General features: G+C 38.4%; 2 protein-coding genes across 4 annotated transcripts in view; one reads left to right on the top strand and one right to left on the bottom strand.

The window, feature by feature from the left end:
* RPL9 (ribosomal protein L9) overlaps nucleotides 1-13,130 on the bottom strand; it is a 388,416-nt gene that overhangs the window by 170,738 nt on the left and 204,548 nt on the right. The window lies entirely within an intron of this gene.
* Nucleotides 1-13,130, top strand: part of FAM114A1 (family with sequence similarity 114 member A1) — a 34,925-nt gene that overhangs the window by 3,108 nt on the left and 18,687 nt on the right. For 2 of the 3 annotated variants that reach the window (XM_071743727.1, XM_071743725.1), the window contains exons 3-6: nucleotides 1,704-1,791; nucleotides 9,257-9,370; nucleotides 9,529-9,635; nucleotides 11,241-11,375. In XM_071743727.1, the coding sequence (XP_071599828.1) occupies nucleotides 1,704-1,791; nucleotides 9,257-9,370; nucleotides 9,529-9,635; nucleotides 11,241-11,375 (444 nt within the window). The remainder of the gene's footprint in view (nucleotides 1-1,703; nucleotides 1,792-9,256; nucleotides 9,371-9,528; nucleotides 9,636-11,240; nucleotides 11,376-13,130) is intronic. The other variant, XM_071743728.1, reaches the window with a different exon arrangement.

Below are 13,130 nucleotides of genomic sequence, written 5' to 3'. Positions count from 1 at the left end.
TTTCTGTTTGCCAGTATGATACTAATTTGGTCTTTCTAGCCTGGATGCAATGAAACTATACCAAAACCTACATCTTATAAAGAATGTAGTCCATTTTTTATATACTTAATACTGCTGTGATTTTGTTATCTGACTTTCTGTACAAATCTGCTTCATTCTGTTCACAGAAGAGGCCATAATTGAAACTGCATTTGTATCACTGAATCTTGTACTTGCTAATTTTCAAGTTATTGACTTTACAAAAACAGTGTAGGTTTCATGAAGCTGGGTGTAACAGCTGGTAGTTTTTTATTTATTCTAGGCCAATAGTATTCAATTTGTGATCCAGACCTTTGGGAGTCCTGTGAGTAATTGCAAGAAGTTATCCACAAATTCAAAGAGGCTAAAACACTGTTTTCATCCCTCCACCAGTGAGAGTGGTGTACCTAGAAGAGGTGACAGGGGATCTGCACACTGCACAATGCAGAGCTGTCTTGGCATACTTCAGCTTTTGCTTTTGAGTTGAGAGACTTTTTTCTCAAGATAATGGTTTCTTCTTATGATTTAGGTATGGAATACTGGTACTCAATACCACACATAAATGTAAAGGTCCCTGTGCGCATACATCTTACTGGGCTACACCTCTGAGGGGACTCAGGCAGAGAAGTGTCTTAACTCTAGCTCTGATAGAACTCAGGAAGGAGTCCAGTTCCTGCATCTCCTTAATAATAGCCCTAATAAACTTGTATGTTTTTATAGAATATTGTACCTGAAGAAATATTAGGACATCTGTAAAATATCTCTGGAGTTTTAGGTGCTTTCAAAAATAGATGATCTGAACTAAGCTTCCCATCCTGCTTTCTTGAGCACAGAAGCTTCAACTCCACATAACACCTGTAAGTGTTTAGGATTCCGTTAGGAATCTGTGGCACTTTTAGGAATGAAAAGACCTTAAAAAATTTGTCCGTAGTGACCAAACTTCGACCACAAAGGTAATACAAATTAGTGTTTATAATAAAACTAGAGAAGGGCATGTCTGCCCAGGGGTACTGTATGTGAAATAAACTTTAGTTTAGTGTGACACCAAATTCTTAACTGATTCTCCATATGTATGCTCTTGTTTGACATTGAAATTGTGCTCATATGTTCACTGCACAGATTTGTGCACCAGTATTAGCACCTTCCCAACCAGGTGTTCCAATTACTCAGCTAGAAGTTATGCTCTGCAGTAGAGCCTGCAAAACCTATTATGGGGCCTTTCAGTCAAAGCCTGCAAGGATAGTTTAACTCACACACACAGAGTGAGACTGATGACCATGGTTTTCTCCTGGAGGAAGAAAAGGTGAGGTGAGAAGACTAAAATCCACAGAGCACTGTAAGAATGACACCTGTCATGCAGGAACTACTTTGCACAAGAGCTTAAGCATCTGCCAGGGGAGGTGGTTGATACAGGTTTTGCCAATCATTCTGGGCTATTTCTGTATATATTCTGTCTGTCAAAAATCATTCTTCAGAAGGCATCACCATGAGGAGGGAAGCCAGGTATTACATTACAAAGTGCCTATTTTCAGATGGCACACCCTTCTAAGCAGTAGCACAAACATTTTCGCTTGTATTATTATTTATTACATAGCTGGACTTTGTTGCCTGACAAATTCTTTGTTTTTCCTCCTGCCAGGTAACATAAATTTTAGATAGTGCAGTAATATTTTTTGTTCTTATAGGATACAGAATCCTCATCTAAAGCAAGTAGATGGGGATCTTGGGGTACTTGGGGGAAGTCTCTCCTGTCATCAGCTTCTGCCACAGTGGGTAAGTGTTCAGTCAGTAAAGTAAATGGAAATAAGTTGTAATTTTTTATTTTAAAGATCCATAAACAATTTTATTCTGATATGTTTGGCAAGCATTTTCTTTCATAGAAGAAGGACCTTCCTAATGTCAAGGCACATAAAAATTTCTTCAGGTCAGGTTATGAACAAGGTATTAGGCTTGTTTGTAAGGTTAGTGAATTACTTCATTGTGACTTCTTCACAGAAAAAAAACCCATAATCTGATGTAATGTCCATCAGACAGGCTGATTGTTTTTTGAAGGCACTCTAGCCCAGATTCATTCATAATCATTTTGAGGTTTATACACCATGACTGCTGTCTGTACAATATGAATTCTCTTCTTATAAATCATTCCAGCTTTAATTGGCACCTGGTGAAACTGTTAAGCTATCACACCAGACTTCAGAGAGTAAAACAATATATTGAAACCTGGACCCTCTGCTTTCTCTAGTATATCAGTATGAAATGTCCTTATGTAGATCTTACAGCTCTTTGTTGCTTTATCTATAAAACCTGTTGCCAGTGGCTTTCCATGGGCTTTTAAATGATGTAATCTCATTTTTGTATAGGCCATATGACAAATTGGTGCACATACATTAAACATTTGTGCTAACTGATACTGGTTTCTTAACATCTAACTGTATCAGCATTGTAGCTACATTGTAACTTCTTCACAGAGTGTAAGTTTGGGAACAAATATGTTCTTAAAGCAGCATGACTTGATAAGGTTGTGTGGTGTTGTCTATTTTGAATAGCCATATCATCACCATGTATAAATATTTTAAGAATAGCTAGATAATCTTAAAGGTTCTCTCCAACCCAAACCTTTCTATGATTATTTAAAAATGCACACAGTTGTAACAGGCATAGTTATCTAGGCAAAGCAGCATCCACATGTATAACAGAAAGAAGAAAAATTTAAAATAATTTTAATTTTACATGAGAATGGTTGCACTATTTGAAACTGAAGAACCATCTGCTATGTAGTTTCTGGCAGTGACAAAGAGGAAGGAAAGAACCTGAAACCAGATGTGTGTAAAGCAGCACTTCTCCTATTTTTTCTTCCCATTTTTCCTGAAATCTACAGCTTAGACTTCTGACCTTGAGGTCAGGGTAAGATTGAGTTCCCATATTACTTTCTAATAACTTTTTATCTAGACTGCATATACGATATATCTGCTTCAGTATAATTCCTAGCAAGAGACAGAGGGAAGAATTAAAGCTATTAGGAATTCCTGTAAGCCTTCCCTTTATTAAATATTTATTATTCCCTTTGAAGTTACTCCATGTAATATCTGAGCAGTTGAACTTATACTTCATCTCCTATTCTACATTAGAAAACAGGTTTGCTATGATCCAGTCCATTTTAATGTGCTTATTCCTTCAGTATAACAAATTGTGTTAGAAAATCTTCTTTCTTGGAATTAGACTTACCACCAACACCTCAGTATGTGATTTTTCTGTTGCTCTGTTGTTATGTTATGTCTGTAATTTTTATGATACAACTGCTTGTCTGGTTAAGTATGAAAAATATTTTCCTTCCAAACTGTACTCTGTAAAAACAGCAGAAACAGTTTGAGGTGCACTAGGTAACATCTTAAAGGCCTAACTAAATACATTCAGCTTTTAACAAATATTATAGAATAGCCAAGCTTAGAAGGGACCATGAAAGATCCTCTAGTCCAGGCTTTTGTGGGAAGGGGTGCCCAGATGAGATTATCTAGCACCTTGTCCAGTCACATGTTGAAAACCTACAACAGTGGGGACTCTACCATGTCTGTAGGGAGGTTGTTCCAGTGAGTGATTGTTCTTACTGTAAAAAAATTCTTTTTTACATTCCTTTCTCTTTAAGACTGAGCTGAACCGGTTGTTCCAGGGATATCATATTAATTGTCCTTCAAACCTTGATTTAACACTCCCAAAGAGATGAGCATTTTTAATGCATGGCTATAATTTGTTCAGGATAGCTGATTTTGGCAGTCCAGTGAAGTACCCACTGACTGGAAAAGGGGAAACAACCCCCTTTTTTATAAAGGAAAAAAAGAAGGCCTAGGAAACTACAGGCCAGTCAGTATCACCTCTTTGCTGGGCAAGATCATGGAGCAGATCCTTCTGGAAACTGTGCTGAGACACATGGAAAATAAGGAGGTGGTTGGTGACAGCCACAATGGCTTCACTTACAGGCAAATTGTGGCCTTGTGTGTAAGGGTTATGGCATTGGTAGGTAAGGGGAGACCCACTGCTGTCATCTAGCTGGACTTCTGCAAAGTAAGTGACACTGTCCCACACTGTTCCACACAATATCCGTGTCTCTAAATAGGAGAGACACTGCCCTGATGGATGGACCACACCATGGATAAGGAATTGGCTGGATGGTCACACAGCAAGTTCCAGTCAATGACTCAGTGTCCAAGTGGAGATCAGTGATGAGTGGCATTCCTCAGGGGTTGATGCTGGGACCAGTGCTGTTTAATATCTTTGTCTCAGCAAGTTTGCCAGTGACACCAAGGTGTGTGGTGTGGCTGACATGCTGGACGGAAGGGAGGAGCTGAACAGGTTTGAGAGGTGAACCTGTGCAAACAGAGTGATGTTCCACAAGGCCAAGTGCAAGGTCCTGTACATGAGTCAAGGCAATCCCAAGCACAGATATGGGCTGGGCAGAGAATGGATTGAGAACAGCCCTGAGAAGGACTTGGGGTTGTTCGTTGATGAACTCATGAACTGGCAATGTGTACTTGCAGCCCAGAAAGCCAACCATGTCCTGGGCTGCATCAAAGGAAGCATGGCCAGCAGGTTGAGGGAGGTGATTCTCCTCCTCTACTCCACTCTCATGAGACCCCACCTGGGTCTTGTGTTCAGTTCTGGAGTTTCCACCATAAGAAGGACTTGGAGTTGCTGGAGTGAGTCCAGAGGAGGACCACCAAGATGATCACAGGGCTGGAGCACCTCTCCTGCTAGGGACAGGCTGAGAGAGTTGGGGTTGTTCAGCCTGGAGAAATGAAGGCACCAGGCAGACCTGAGAGCAGCCTTCAAGTACTTGATGGGGGCCTACAGAAAAGCTGTAGAGGGACTTTTTACAAGGGCATGGAGCGACAGGAAAAGGGAGAATAGTTTTAGGCTGAAATAGGGTAGATTCATGTTGGTGGGTGAGACATTGGCACAGGTTGCCCAGGAAAATTGTGGCTGCTCCCTCCCTGGAAGTGTTCAAGGCCAGGTTGAGCAACCTGGTATAGTGGTGGGTGTCCCTGCCAATGGCAGAAGCATTTGATCTAAATGATCTTTAAGGTCATTTCCAATCCAAACCATTCTAGGATTCTGTGATTCTATGATTTTAGAATCTGATGGTGAGTTAGTTTCCACGTAATTTATATCTTATCTCTCTTTAAGTCACTGTGCACATATAACCAGCTTCTTTTGGTGGTGGTTTTGTATTCTAGAGAAAGTATCTGTTGTCTTTGAACTGATTTTGACATTATTTGGATCAAGGTCCCTGCCACAACATAGGTGTGATACTCCTTTACACAACAGAATCTGTGATGTGTTTGGATTAGTAGCAGTCACTGAACCATGCTTTGTGTCTGACACTAGATGTCACACTAAGAAAGTTACTGACTCTGACTCATTAATGAAATGAAGAGTTTGTTTTCGTTTTTAAAAGGTGCAAGAAGTTTGGTTTCCCTCCTTGTGGAACCACAATGGAGTAGATCCACTGGAGTAGTTGCTGGGATTATGGGATGGGAGAAAGTAGGCTCACTGTGGGGACACAACCTGTTGTACTTTTTGTCACTATTTTACTGTCTTTAAAATTGTATTTCTTGGTAAATCAGTAATTACACCATTCAGTTGCAACTAAGCCAGTCTCATGGCTAGTAGCCACTGAAATGTGCAGTCCTGCATCTCTCTTTTCCTTACATGCTTCTTTCTCTTATCTGTGCCAGCCCTTATGCTCCTCTGAGCTCCCAGCAATCCAGTTCAGAAAGCAAAACTGACATAAGAATAACTCTAGAGGAAGAAAAATCCATTCTTCTGTCTCTTCAGTTCCTTGAACCAATTCACTGAGATAATCACCAGGGCAAGGAGTAGGGACAAATATAGAACATGAAACAAGCAGAGCAGCACCAAGAAGCCATTGAGTCACCTTAGCTGCAGCAGCAAACCCTTTGTCCAAAGGGCTTAAGTGAGTCAAAATCTCAGCCTGTATTTGAAGCTTGTGACTTCTGTTTTTAAAAACAGCTTGAAAGCTTGTCTGTTCAGGGTTTTTTCCAACTAAGCTATCTGCTAGCTTAATGACAGTTACTGCCTTCTCCTGCAACTCTTGCCTTTCTTATGCTGATTTGTTTTGTATGGATGAACTGTGGCATTCCTAATATATAAGGATGTAAGGTGCTACAGTTATGCATTTCCAAACAAAGACTGTATGGATGTGCTTCCCTCCATATAAGTGTTAACTGCAAGGAACAGATGTTTTTCTAAGGACTTTGAGGGAATGGAATGCTGACAGGAGAGCCTCAAAATGAGCAAAATGGGGTCCCTCTTTTTACTGTACAAAACCAGAGCATGGCTGCCTTTTCCACATAACTGTACTTCATCCAGTGGGATGGTTCTCACACCGGCCATGTTTAGTTTCCTCAGTTTCTCAGTCAGTGTCAGATGCTAATTTGAGGCCTTGATCTTTGTCCTTAGCTTGAAACACCTGAGGCTTCATCATTTTACTAGGTTGAATTTTGATCAGTTGTTCATCAGAAACATCCCCATGGTGCAACACTGGTGACAACAACCGTGTGACAGCCAGGGGCTAGATCTCAAACTCACCCTCCCTATCTGTACCACTGCAGCAGGCAGTCCATTGCCTGGGAGTCCAAGACTGACAAGTGGCAGAGATTCCTGCAGAGAATGGTTTAGATTTCAGACGAGCTGAGCTGCCCTCCGGAGGTGTCTGTCTGCCTCTTCCAGTTCTGCAGGGAATCCATAGCTAGTAAGCTGGGAGGTGGGAGATAAGAGTGCCTAAAGCCAAGTGGAATGTTTCTGACTAAAGCATTTGTGAGTGCTGTTGATGTGGCCTTGAGCAGATCAGGCAAATGCCAAAGGAGGCCACATTTTCAGGAACTGCTTGCAAAATCTTCCTTTTCGAATGAAATATCCCAGCTACCAAGATGAACAACAATATTCTGCTGACATTGCCAGCCAACAGAAAGAATAGAAATCATGAAGGCAAGAAAAACCTGGCTAGTCTCTCTGTTTCAGTGTAAAAACATCAGTACCCCATGCAGCTTATGCTGTCATATTACTTGTTCTGCTCATCTGTTCCTCAGGGGACATCTGTTCTTGTTTGCTGCCAGGTACTCCAGTTTCTTCTATGTCATCTTTCAGTAATGCTGCTTCACGTGTGTTTTTCTAGAATATGTTTAATATTGAATGCATAGGGCACCTGATGTGCAACCCATCTGGAAATCATGGAGGCATAAATCCAAGCTTTCCTTCTTCCTTCTCAGTTTCAAATAGTTTTGCTGTATCTTTAATCATATATTCAAAAGCATATTTGTATGACTCCATGCACATGTATCTGTATGTGTATAAATATATTTATATTCGGAACACTGAAGAGAACTGATAAATGATAGGCTATTTTGCTGTAGTTAATAAAACTCAGAAAATATGTTCTGAACTTTTCTAATAGATTACACAATTGTGGGAAAGTATGGAAACGTCTAATTAATTGTTTTGTGTGACTTCATGCCTTAGATGTCCAGGTACCTGCCTGAGCATCTGTATTAATGGCTTTTCTGAAATAATTTATCTGTTTACAGTTCAGTTTAAAGTACCAAGGTAATGAAGTAGGAAATTCTAGTCCTCAGAAATAGTTAGCCAGATAATTTAGTTCCTCTGTATTGTCCTGCTGCTAGAAGTGATCACCCTTATGTGAGATGCAGAAATGATGTACTGAAGAAGAAAAAGTAGAGTCACTGAAGCCCTTTCATTTTGCATTGGAAAGAAATATTGCTCACCTGGTTAGATTTTCCTTAGTGTTTCTCAACTGATGTTCAGAGACTTCCAGCTAAGGAAGATGTGCTATCTGCATCACTTGTGATGAGAGAGGCATATCATGAATGGACTTACATAGAACAGTTTTGGGTTGGGAGGGATCCTAAAGATCATCTTGTTCCAACCCCCCTGCCTTGAGCAGGGACACCTCTCACTACACCAGATTGTTCAAAGTTCCATCCAGCCTGTCCTTGTCACACGTCCAGGGAGGGGGCATCTAAAGCTTCTGTTCCAGTGTCTCACCACCCTCACACTGAAGAAAGTCTTCCTAATATCCAGACTAAATCTCTTTCAGTTTGAAACTGCTCCCCCTCATCCTATCACTACACATCCTTGTGAAACATCTCTGTCCAGTTTTCCTGTAGGCCCCTCTGTCTCTATCTGCCCTGGAAGACAGAGGCAGGATAGATAGAGAGGGAGAGAGAGAGAGATTGAGGAGCAGAATAGGTAGACAATTTGAGAGTAGTCTCTTTTTAAGGGCACTCTTTTTTCAGCTAGAGCTGATGCAGATTAGGAAGCTACTGCCTTCTTTGCTGACTACCAGGCAATCCCACCCTATCCTATAGCCAGGTATTACCAGTCCATGTGATTTTTTGTTGTAAGTAAACTCTGAGTAGAAGAGCATCAGAGCAGTCCTGTTCTGTCTAAAGTATTCAGACATACATTTTTTACATTAAACTAGATCATTTTAATAGGATAGAGAGTTAGGGAGTCGGTACACGTGTGTCAGGTCTTTGTAGATCAGCTACCAGTGGAACAGTAATTCTATGACATTTGACAGCAACAGACTTTACAAATTGTATTTAAACAGCAGCTTTGAGGAGAGACACTTTAAAATTTGAGGAGAGAGATCTGAATTTAAAATTCAAATGAACAATGGAGGAGCTTACATCCTGCAATAAGTTGAGGACCTGAGTCAGTATTTCAAAAACATTTAACTAACATAGAACTTATGCAGCAGACTGAAGGACAGTTTCCTTAGCTTAGCCCTGTGGTCACTTAGCCCCTTAATTGTGGCATAACTGTTTTAGATGAAAACTAGATGGGACCAAAGCCTATGACATTAGGAGTGTCTAATTCCTCTTAATTTAAATTTCTGTTTAAACTAACTGTAATAGAAAATATAGCATTTTGAAAAGCAGGGAACTAAACTTATGGGTTCCACTGAAACAAGTTTTTCATTTCAGTTCCAGTGTAATTCATATTACGTTTCAGATCTGTACTTTCTAGTCAATTAATATACTGGATATAGTAGAAAAGTGAATTATTAACCTAGAAAAAACTAAGAAATTGAGGTAAGTTTAATAGCTATTCTGATTGTTACAATTCCTGAAGCATAAGAATACAATGCATTATTAGTAATAGACTTTCAAATAATATAATTTAAAATATGCTTCTGCAACAGGTCATGGGATAACAGCAGTAAAGGAAAAAGCAGGAACTACTCTGAGAATTCATAACCCAAGTTCAGCATCTTCAGAAACAGCAGAGCCTCCTGCAGCTGAAACACCAGTGATACGTAAGTTTGAGTTTACTGAAATTGGACAAAACACTTTGACACTGCCAAATTAGTCCAATTTGCAAAATATTAAAATTTGGATGAGACATCCCAGTTTACTGTACTTTTGGACTTGTAGAGTTGGAAGTATGCTGTAGCTCTGTTTTTTCTTTTGTTAGAAGCAGAAGATTCTCTGAATCAAAGCTCTTCTGATACTATTCCTTCTTCCCCTTCATCTGGATCTCGTGGAATGTTGTCAGCTATCACGAACGCTGTGCAGAACACTGTGAGTCATTTTAGCAGCCTTTTTCCTCTATTTACTCTTCATTGTTTTTACATGCAGCTTTACTGAAGGTAGAGTTTGTTAAGTCATAGGTCTTGGTAAAAACAGTTCTGCTGTAAGTCTGATTGGAGTCTCTTCCATGGCAAAATAACTATCAAATTAAAACAACACAACTAATTAAGTTGCTACTTTGGTACCAGTTTAAATGAAAAATACAGTTTTGTACAGAAATATATAGAATTTTGCAGAGTTTGGGGAAGTATTTTTTATAATGGTGGTGCCATTTTCTAATTTTTTTACAGTTAAGTGCTTCCAGGGAAAGTATGTTTAAACTTGTGACCAATTTTGAAGGCAGATAAAATAAGAAAATACTGCATTTACTGATTTTAAGTCTTTTGCTAGCTTCTGTATTGCTAGTCCCTGACCCTTACCTTCACTTCTTTTTCTGGTCTCTCACTTCATATTAGCCTTCCCAGAAGGTGGTCTGACTGTAGACACACTGAGGTAAATTCTTTTATTCATGGTTCTCTGCTAGTACACTCTTCATGTATTTCCTGTGTGTTGCACTTCATCATTTTCTGGTTTTCTGTGTTTCAGCTTTTGGAAAACCCTGTGCCATACTGTTTCCAAATCAATTTTTGTGTCATCTTCCTCCCCAATATTTTTAGACACTATTACCATAGTTTGGTTTTTTTTTTTCCCTGAGCTTTTCAGTGTGGTGTTTCCCTTGATATTGCCAAAGACTTTAAGCATTAGCTAAGAAAACATTGAAGACTGTCTCCCCAGTATGCATGCTTTATGAAGTAGCAGTTCTTTTTTAGTGCATACCTAGTTCACTCTGAGCCCTCCATCAAAGATTTTGGGAACAGAGGGAGATTCCTATGAACTATTCATAAGACTGGTACTACAGAGTCTGGAGCATTGTAGGGCTCGTGAGAGCTGGACACCACTAAGGTTACCTGAATATTCAAATAAGAGAATATACTCATATGTAGATCTAGAGAGGCTACTATGCCACAGTGCTGAATGTCACCAAACAAAAAGAATAACTTAAGGTCTCAGTGAGTTGCCTGTAATGCCATTTGAGACTTTGGTAGGGTTTTCTATTATGTATCAGGTTACATCAGCATGTGAGTATCTGATAAATGTATAAGCTTATTTCAGTAGACAGTTTCAGAGTCATAACAAGTGTCAACATCTTAGAAATCAGTTAGGTAAAGCAGAGTCACCCTGTTCATTATGGACTTTTGTTCCTTGTTATTTATATCTACCATATGTTCCCACAGACTAGATGCTACTTTGGATATAATTAAAGTTGTATTATTGAGAATTTTTTTACTTGTAACACATGTGTTATGTTTCCTTTGGGGTATTTTAATTAACTAAAAATACTTGTCATTTTTTTCTTTTTTTAAAATGCATTCATAATAATAAAGTAATATTATTCTATAAGCTTATCAATCATAACTGTTGTTAATTACACTATAGAAAATCCAGAAGCCTGAATGTTCAGAGATGGTGTTGGCAAAAGCAGTATTCTTTACAGTTCATATTAGCATAAAGTGGAAAGAAAATAACCACATTTTTGTTTTGGTTTTTTTTATACAGGGGAAGAGTGTATTATCTGGAGGTTTGGATGCTCTGGAATTTATTGGGAAGAAAACCATGAATGTACTTGCAGAAAGTGATCCTGGATTTAAGAGAACCAAAACATTGATGGCAAGGACAGTTTCTCTCTCTCAGGTTGGATTTATTTAAATACAGCTCTGTCAGTGCATTTTCAGATTCTTTTTCCAGAATTTCAGCTGCCTCAGGGAGTAAATTTACTTATTGCAGTAGGTATTGTCTAGGTGTCTGAAATAAATATTATGCTTTATATTTGCACCTCTTTCTTTTTCTTCACAGAACCACAAAAATAATGTAAAATCATATTTTCTGCATAATCACATGTAGAGTAGCTGATTTTTATAAGATAGTATATGTGGTGATAAATCATTACACTCTGGAGACAGAATGAAATAGTTGGTGGTTTTGTAACAGCTGTAGATAGATATCTTCCAGCATAAATATCACTATACTGCTTTCATTGGAAATGAATACTGGAATATGACATATTTTTCATTAGGAAATAAAGCTGTGTAAAGTTCTATCCTAATGTCCATTTAAACTAATGGTACCCTTATACAGTCATAACTCATGTTTAAAAATTCAGAGACATGATAAAAACAAAGTAGAAGTATAAGTGCTGTCAGTACAACATAATTTTAGCTCTGCAGACACAGTGAGGAGGGAGTCTGTGGAATCAGACATTTTTAAAAGACTAATTTTACTATATATTTAATTCCTTGTAGAGAGGAGTATTTTTTAAACGAGATGATTCATCTTTAATGTTGATCATTGTAAGTGTAAACAGACTGATACTGTTGTAGTAGGCCAAAATTAATTCTAGTTGGACTTAAAATGAGGGTCAAAAAGAGCTTTTTGAGACTACCTTCCTAAAAAATATGTCCACATTCACAAAAAAATCTGAGACAGAAAGTGCCATAAGTCAGTTCTCATGGGCTGCATAGCAAAGCATTTCCTTTTTTGTCATTTGTACATAAAACTGTGACTTTCAAAGGTAGAGACTGAAAAATCTGCCATCATAATCCTTTTTTAAAAAAATGAATAACTGAAGACAGTAGCATAGAAATTTTGAATGATGGACTGGCATTCAGAGGCTTATATGTGACCTAAGATGCAGTTCAGCTGTATTTACAAGCTTTACTGTGGCAAATCCGTAAGAGAGGCCATTCCTTTCTGGGAACAGAAGGAAGGAATAGATGATCCTATTCCATACACTGTTCTGTTCTTTTCATGCACTTATAGAAGTGTATAAGGAGATCAATCCAAAATATTCCCAAGTATACAGGGTATAGTTCTGCCCTACCTTTGGAAGAGGTCATACCTTATTAGGCCAGTCTCTGTTGTCATTCCTATTGTCATATAAAACTGACTTTACTGTCTGCTAAAAATATTTTATTCTAAGTATTTATGTAGGTGCATATGCACATGGGTAGGTAGGTCCCAAAAATAATTTTCTTCTCATTTTATCGACTGTGGAATGGATTGTATAGTTCTTTAAAGCTGCATATGAAATACTCCTCTTTACTTTTCTTTCATTGTAATTGGTGGCTAAATTTATTTTATGGTACCCATAACTTACTCATTGCTCGTTGCTTTTGAGAAGGTAAGCAAGATTACCTGTTTGTTCAGGTTTTTTTTTAGAAAAAAATGGTTAGCAATTACCATTGGGAAAAGCTACACATAGAATACTACTTAAATATTTTATTAGAGACATTTATAAAAAAAAAGAAGTTAGGTATTTTGGCTATAAAATTTCAGCTCTGCAGGTGTGATACAGTCCCAAATTTTATTACTACGTCCTAGACAGGCAGAAGCAGAAAGTAATAAAGTCTGTCATACCTCCAGCACTAGCTATAAAACAAGAGAAATGTT

The sequence above is a fragment of the Heliangelus exortis genome, chromosome 4 (genome assembly GCF_036169615.1).
Source record: "Heliangelus exortis chromosome 4, bHelExo1.hap1, whole genome shotgun sequence".
NCBI lineage: Eukaryota > Metazoa > Chordata > Aves > Apodiformes > Trochilidae > Heliangelus > Heliangelus exortis.
Note: the sequence above shows the minus strand (reverse complement) of the source record. Positions and strands in the feature narration are given on the sequence as shown.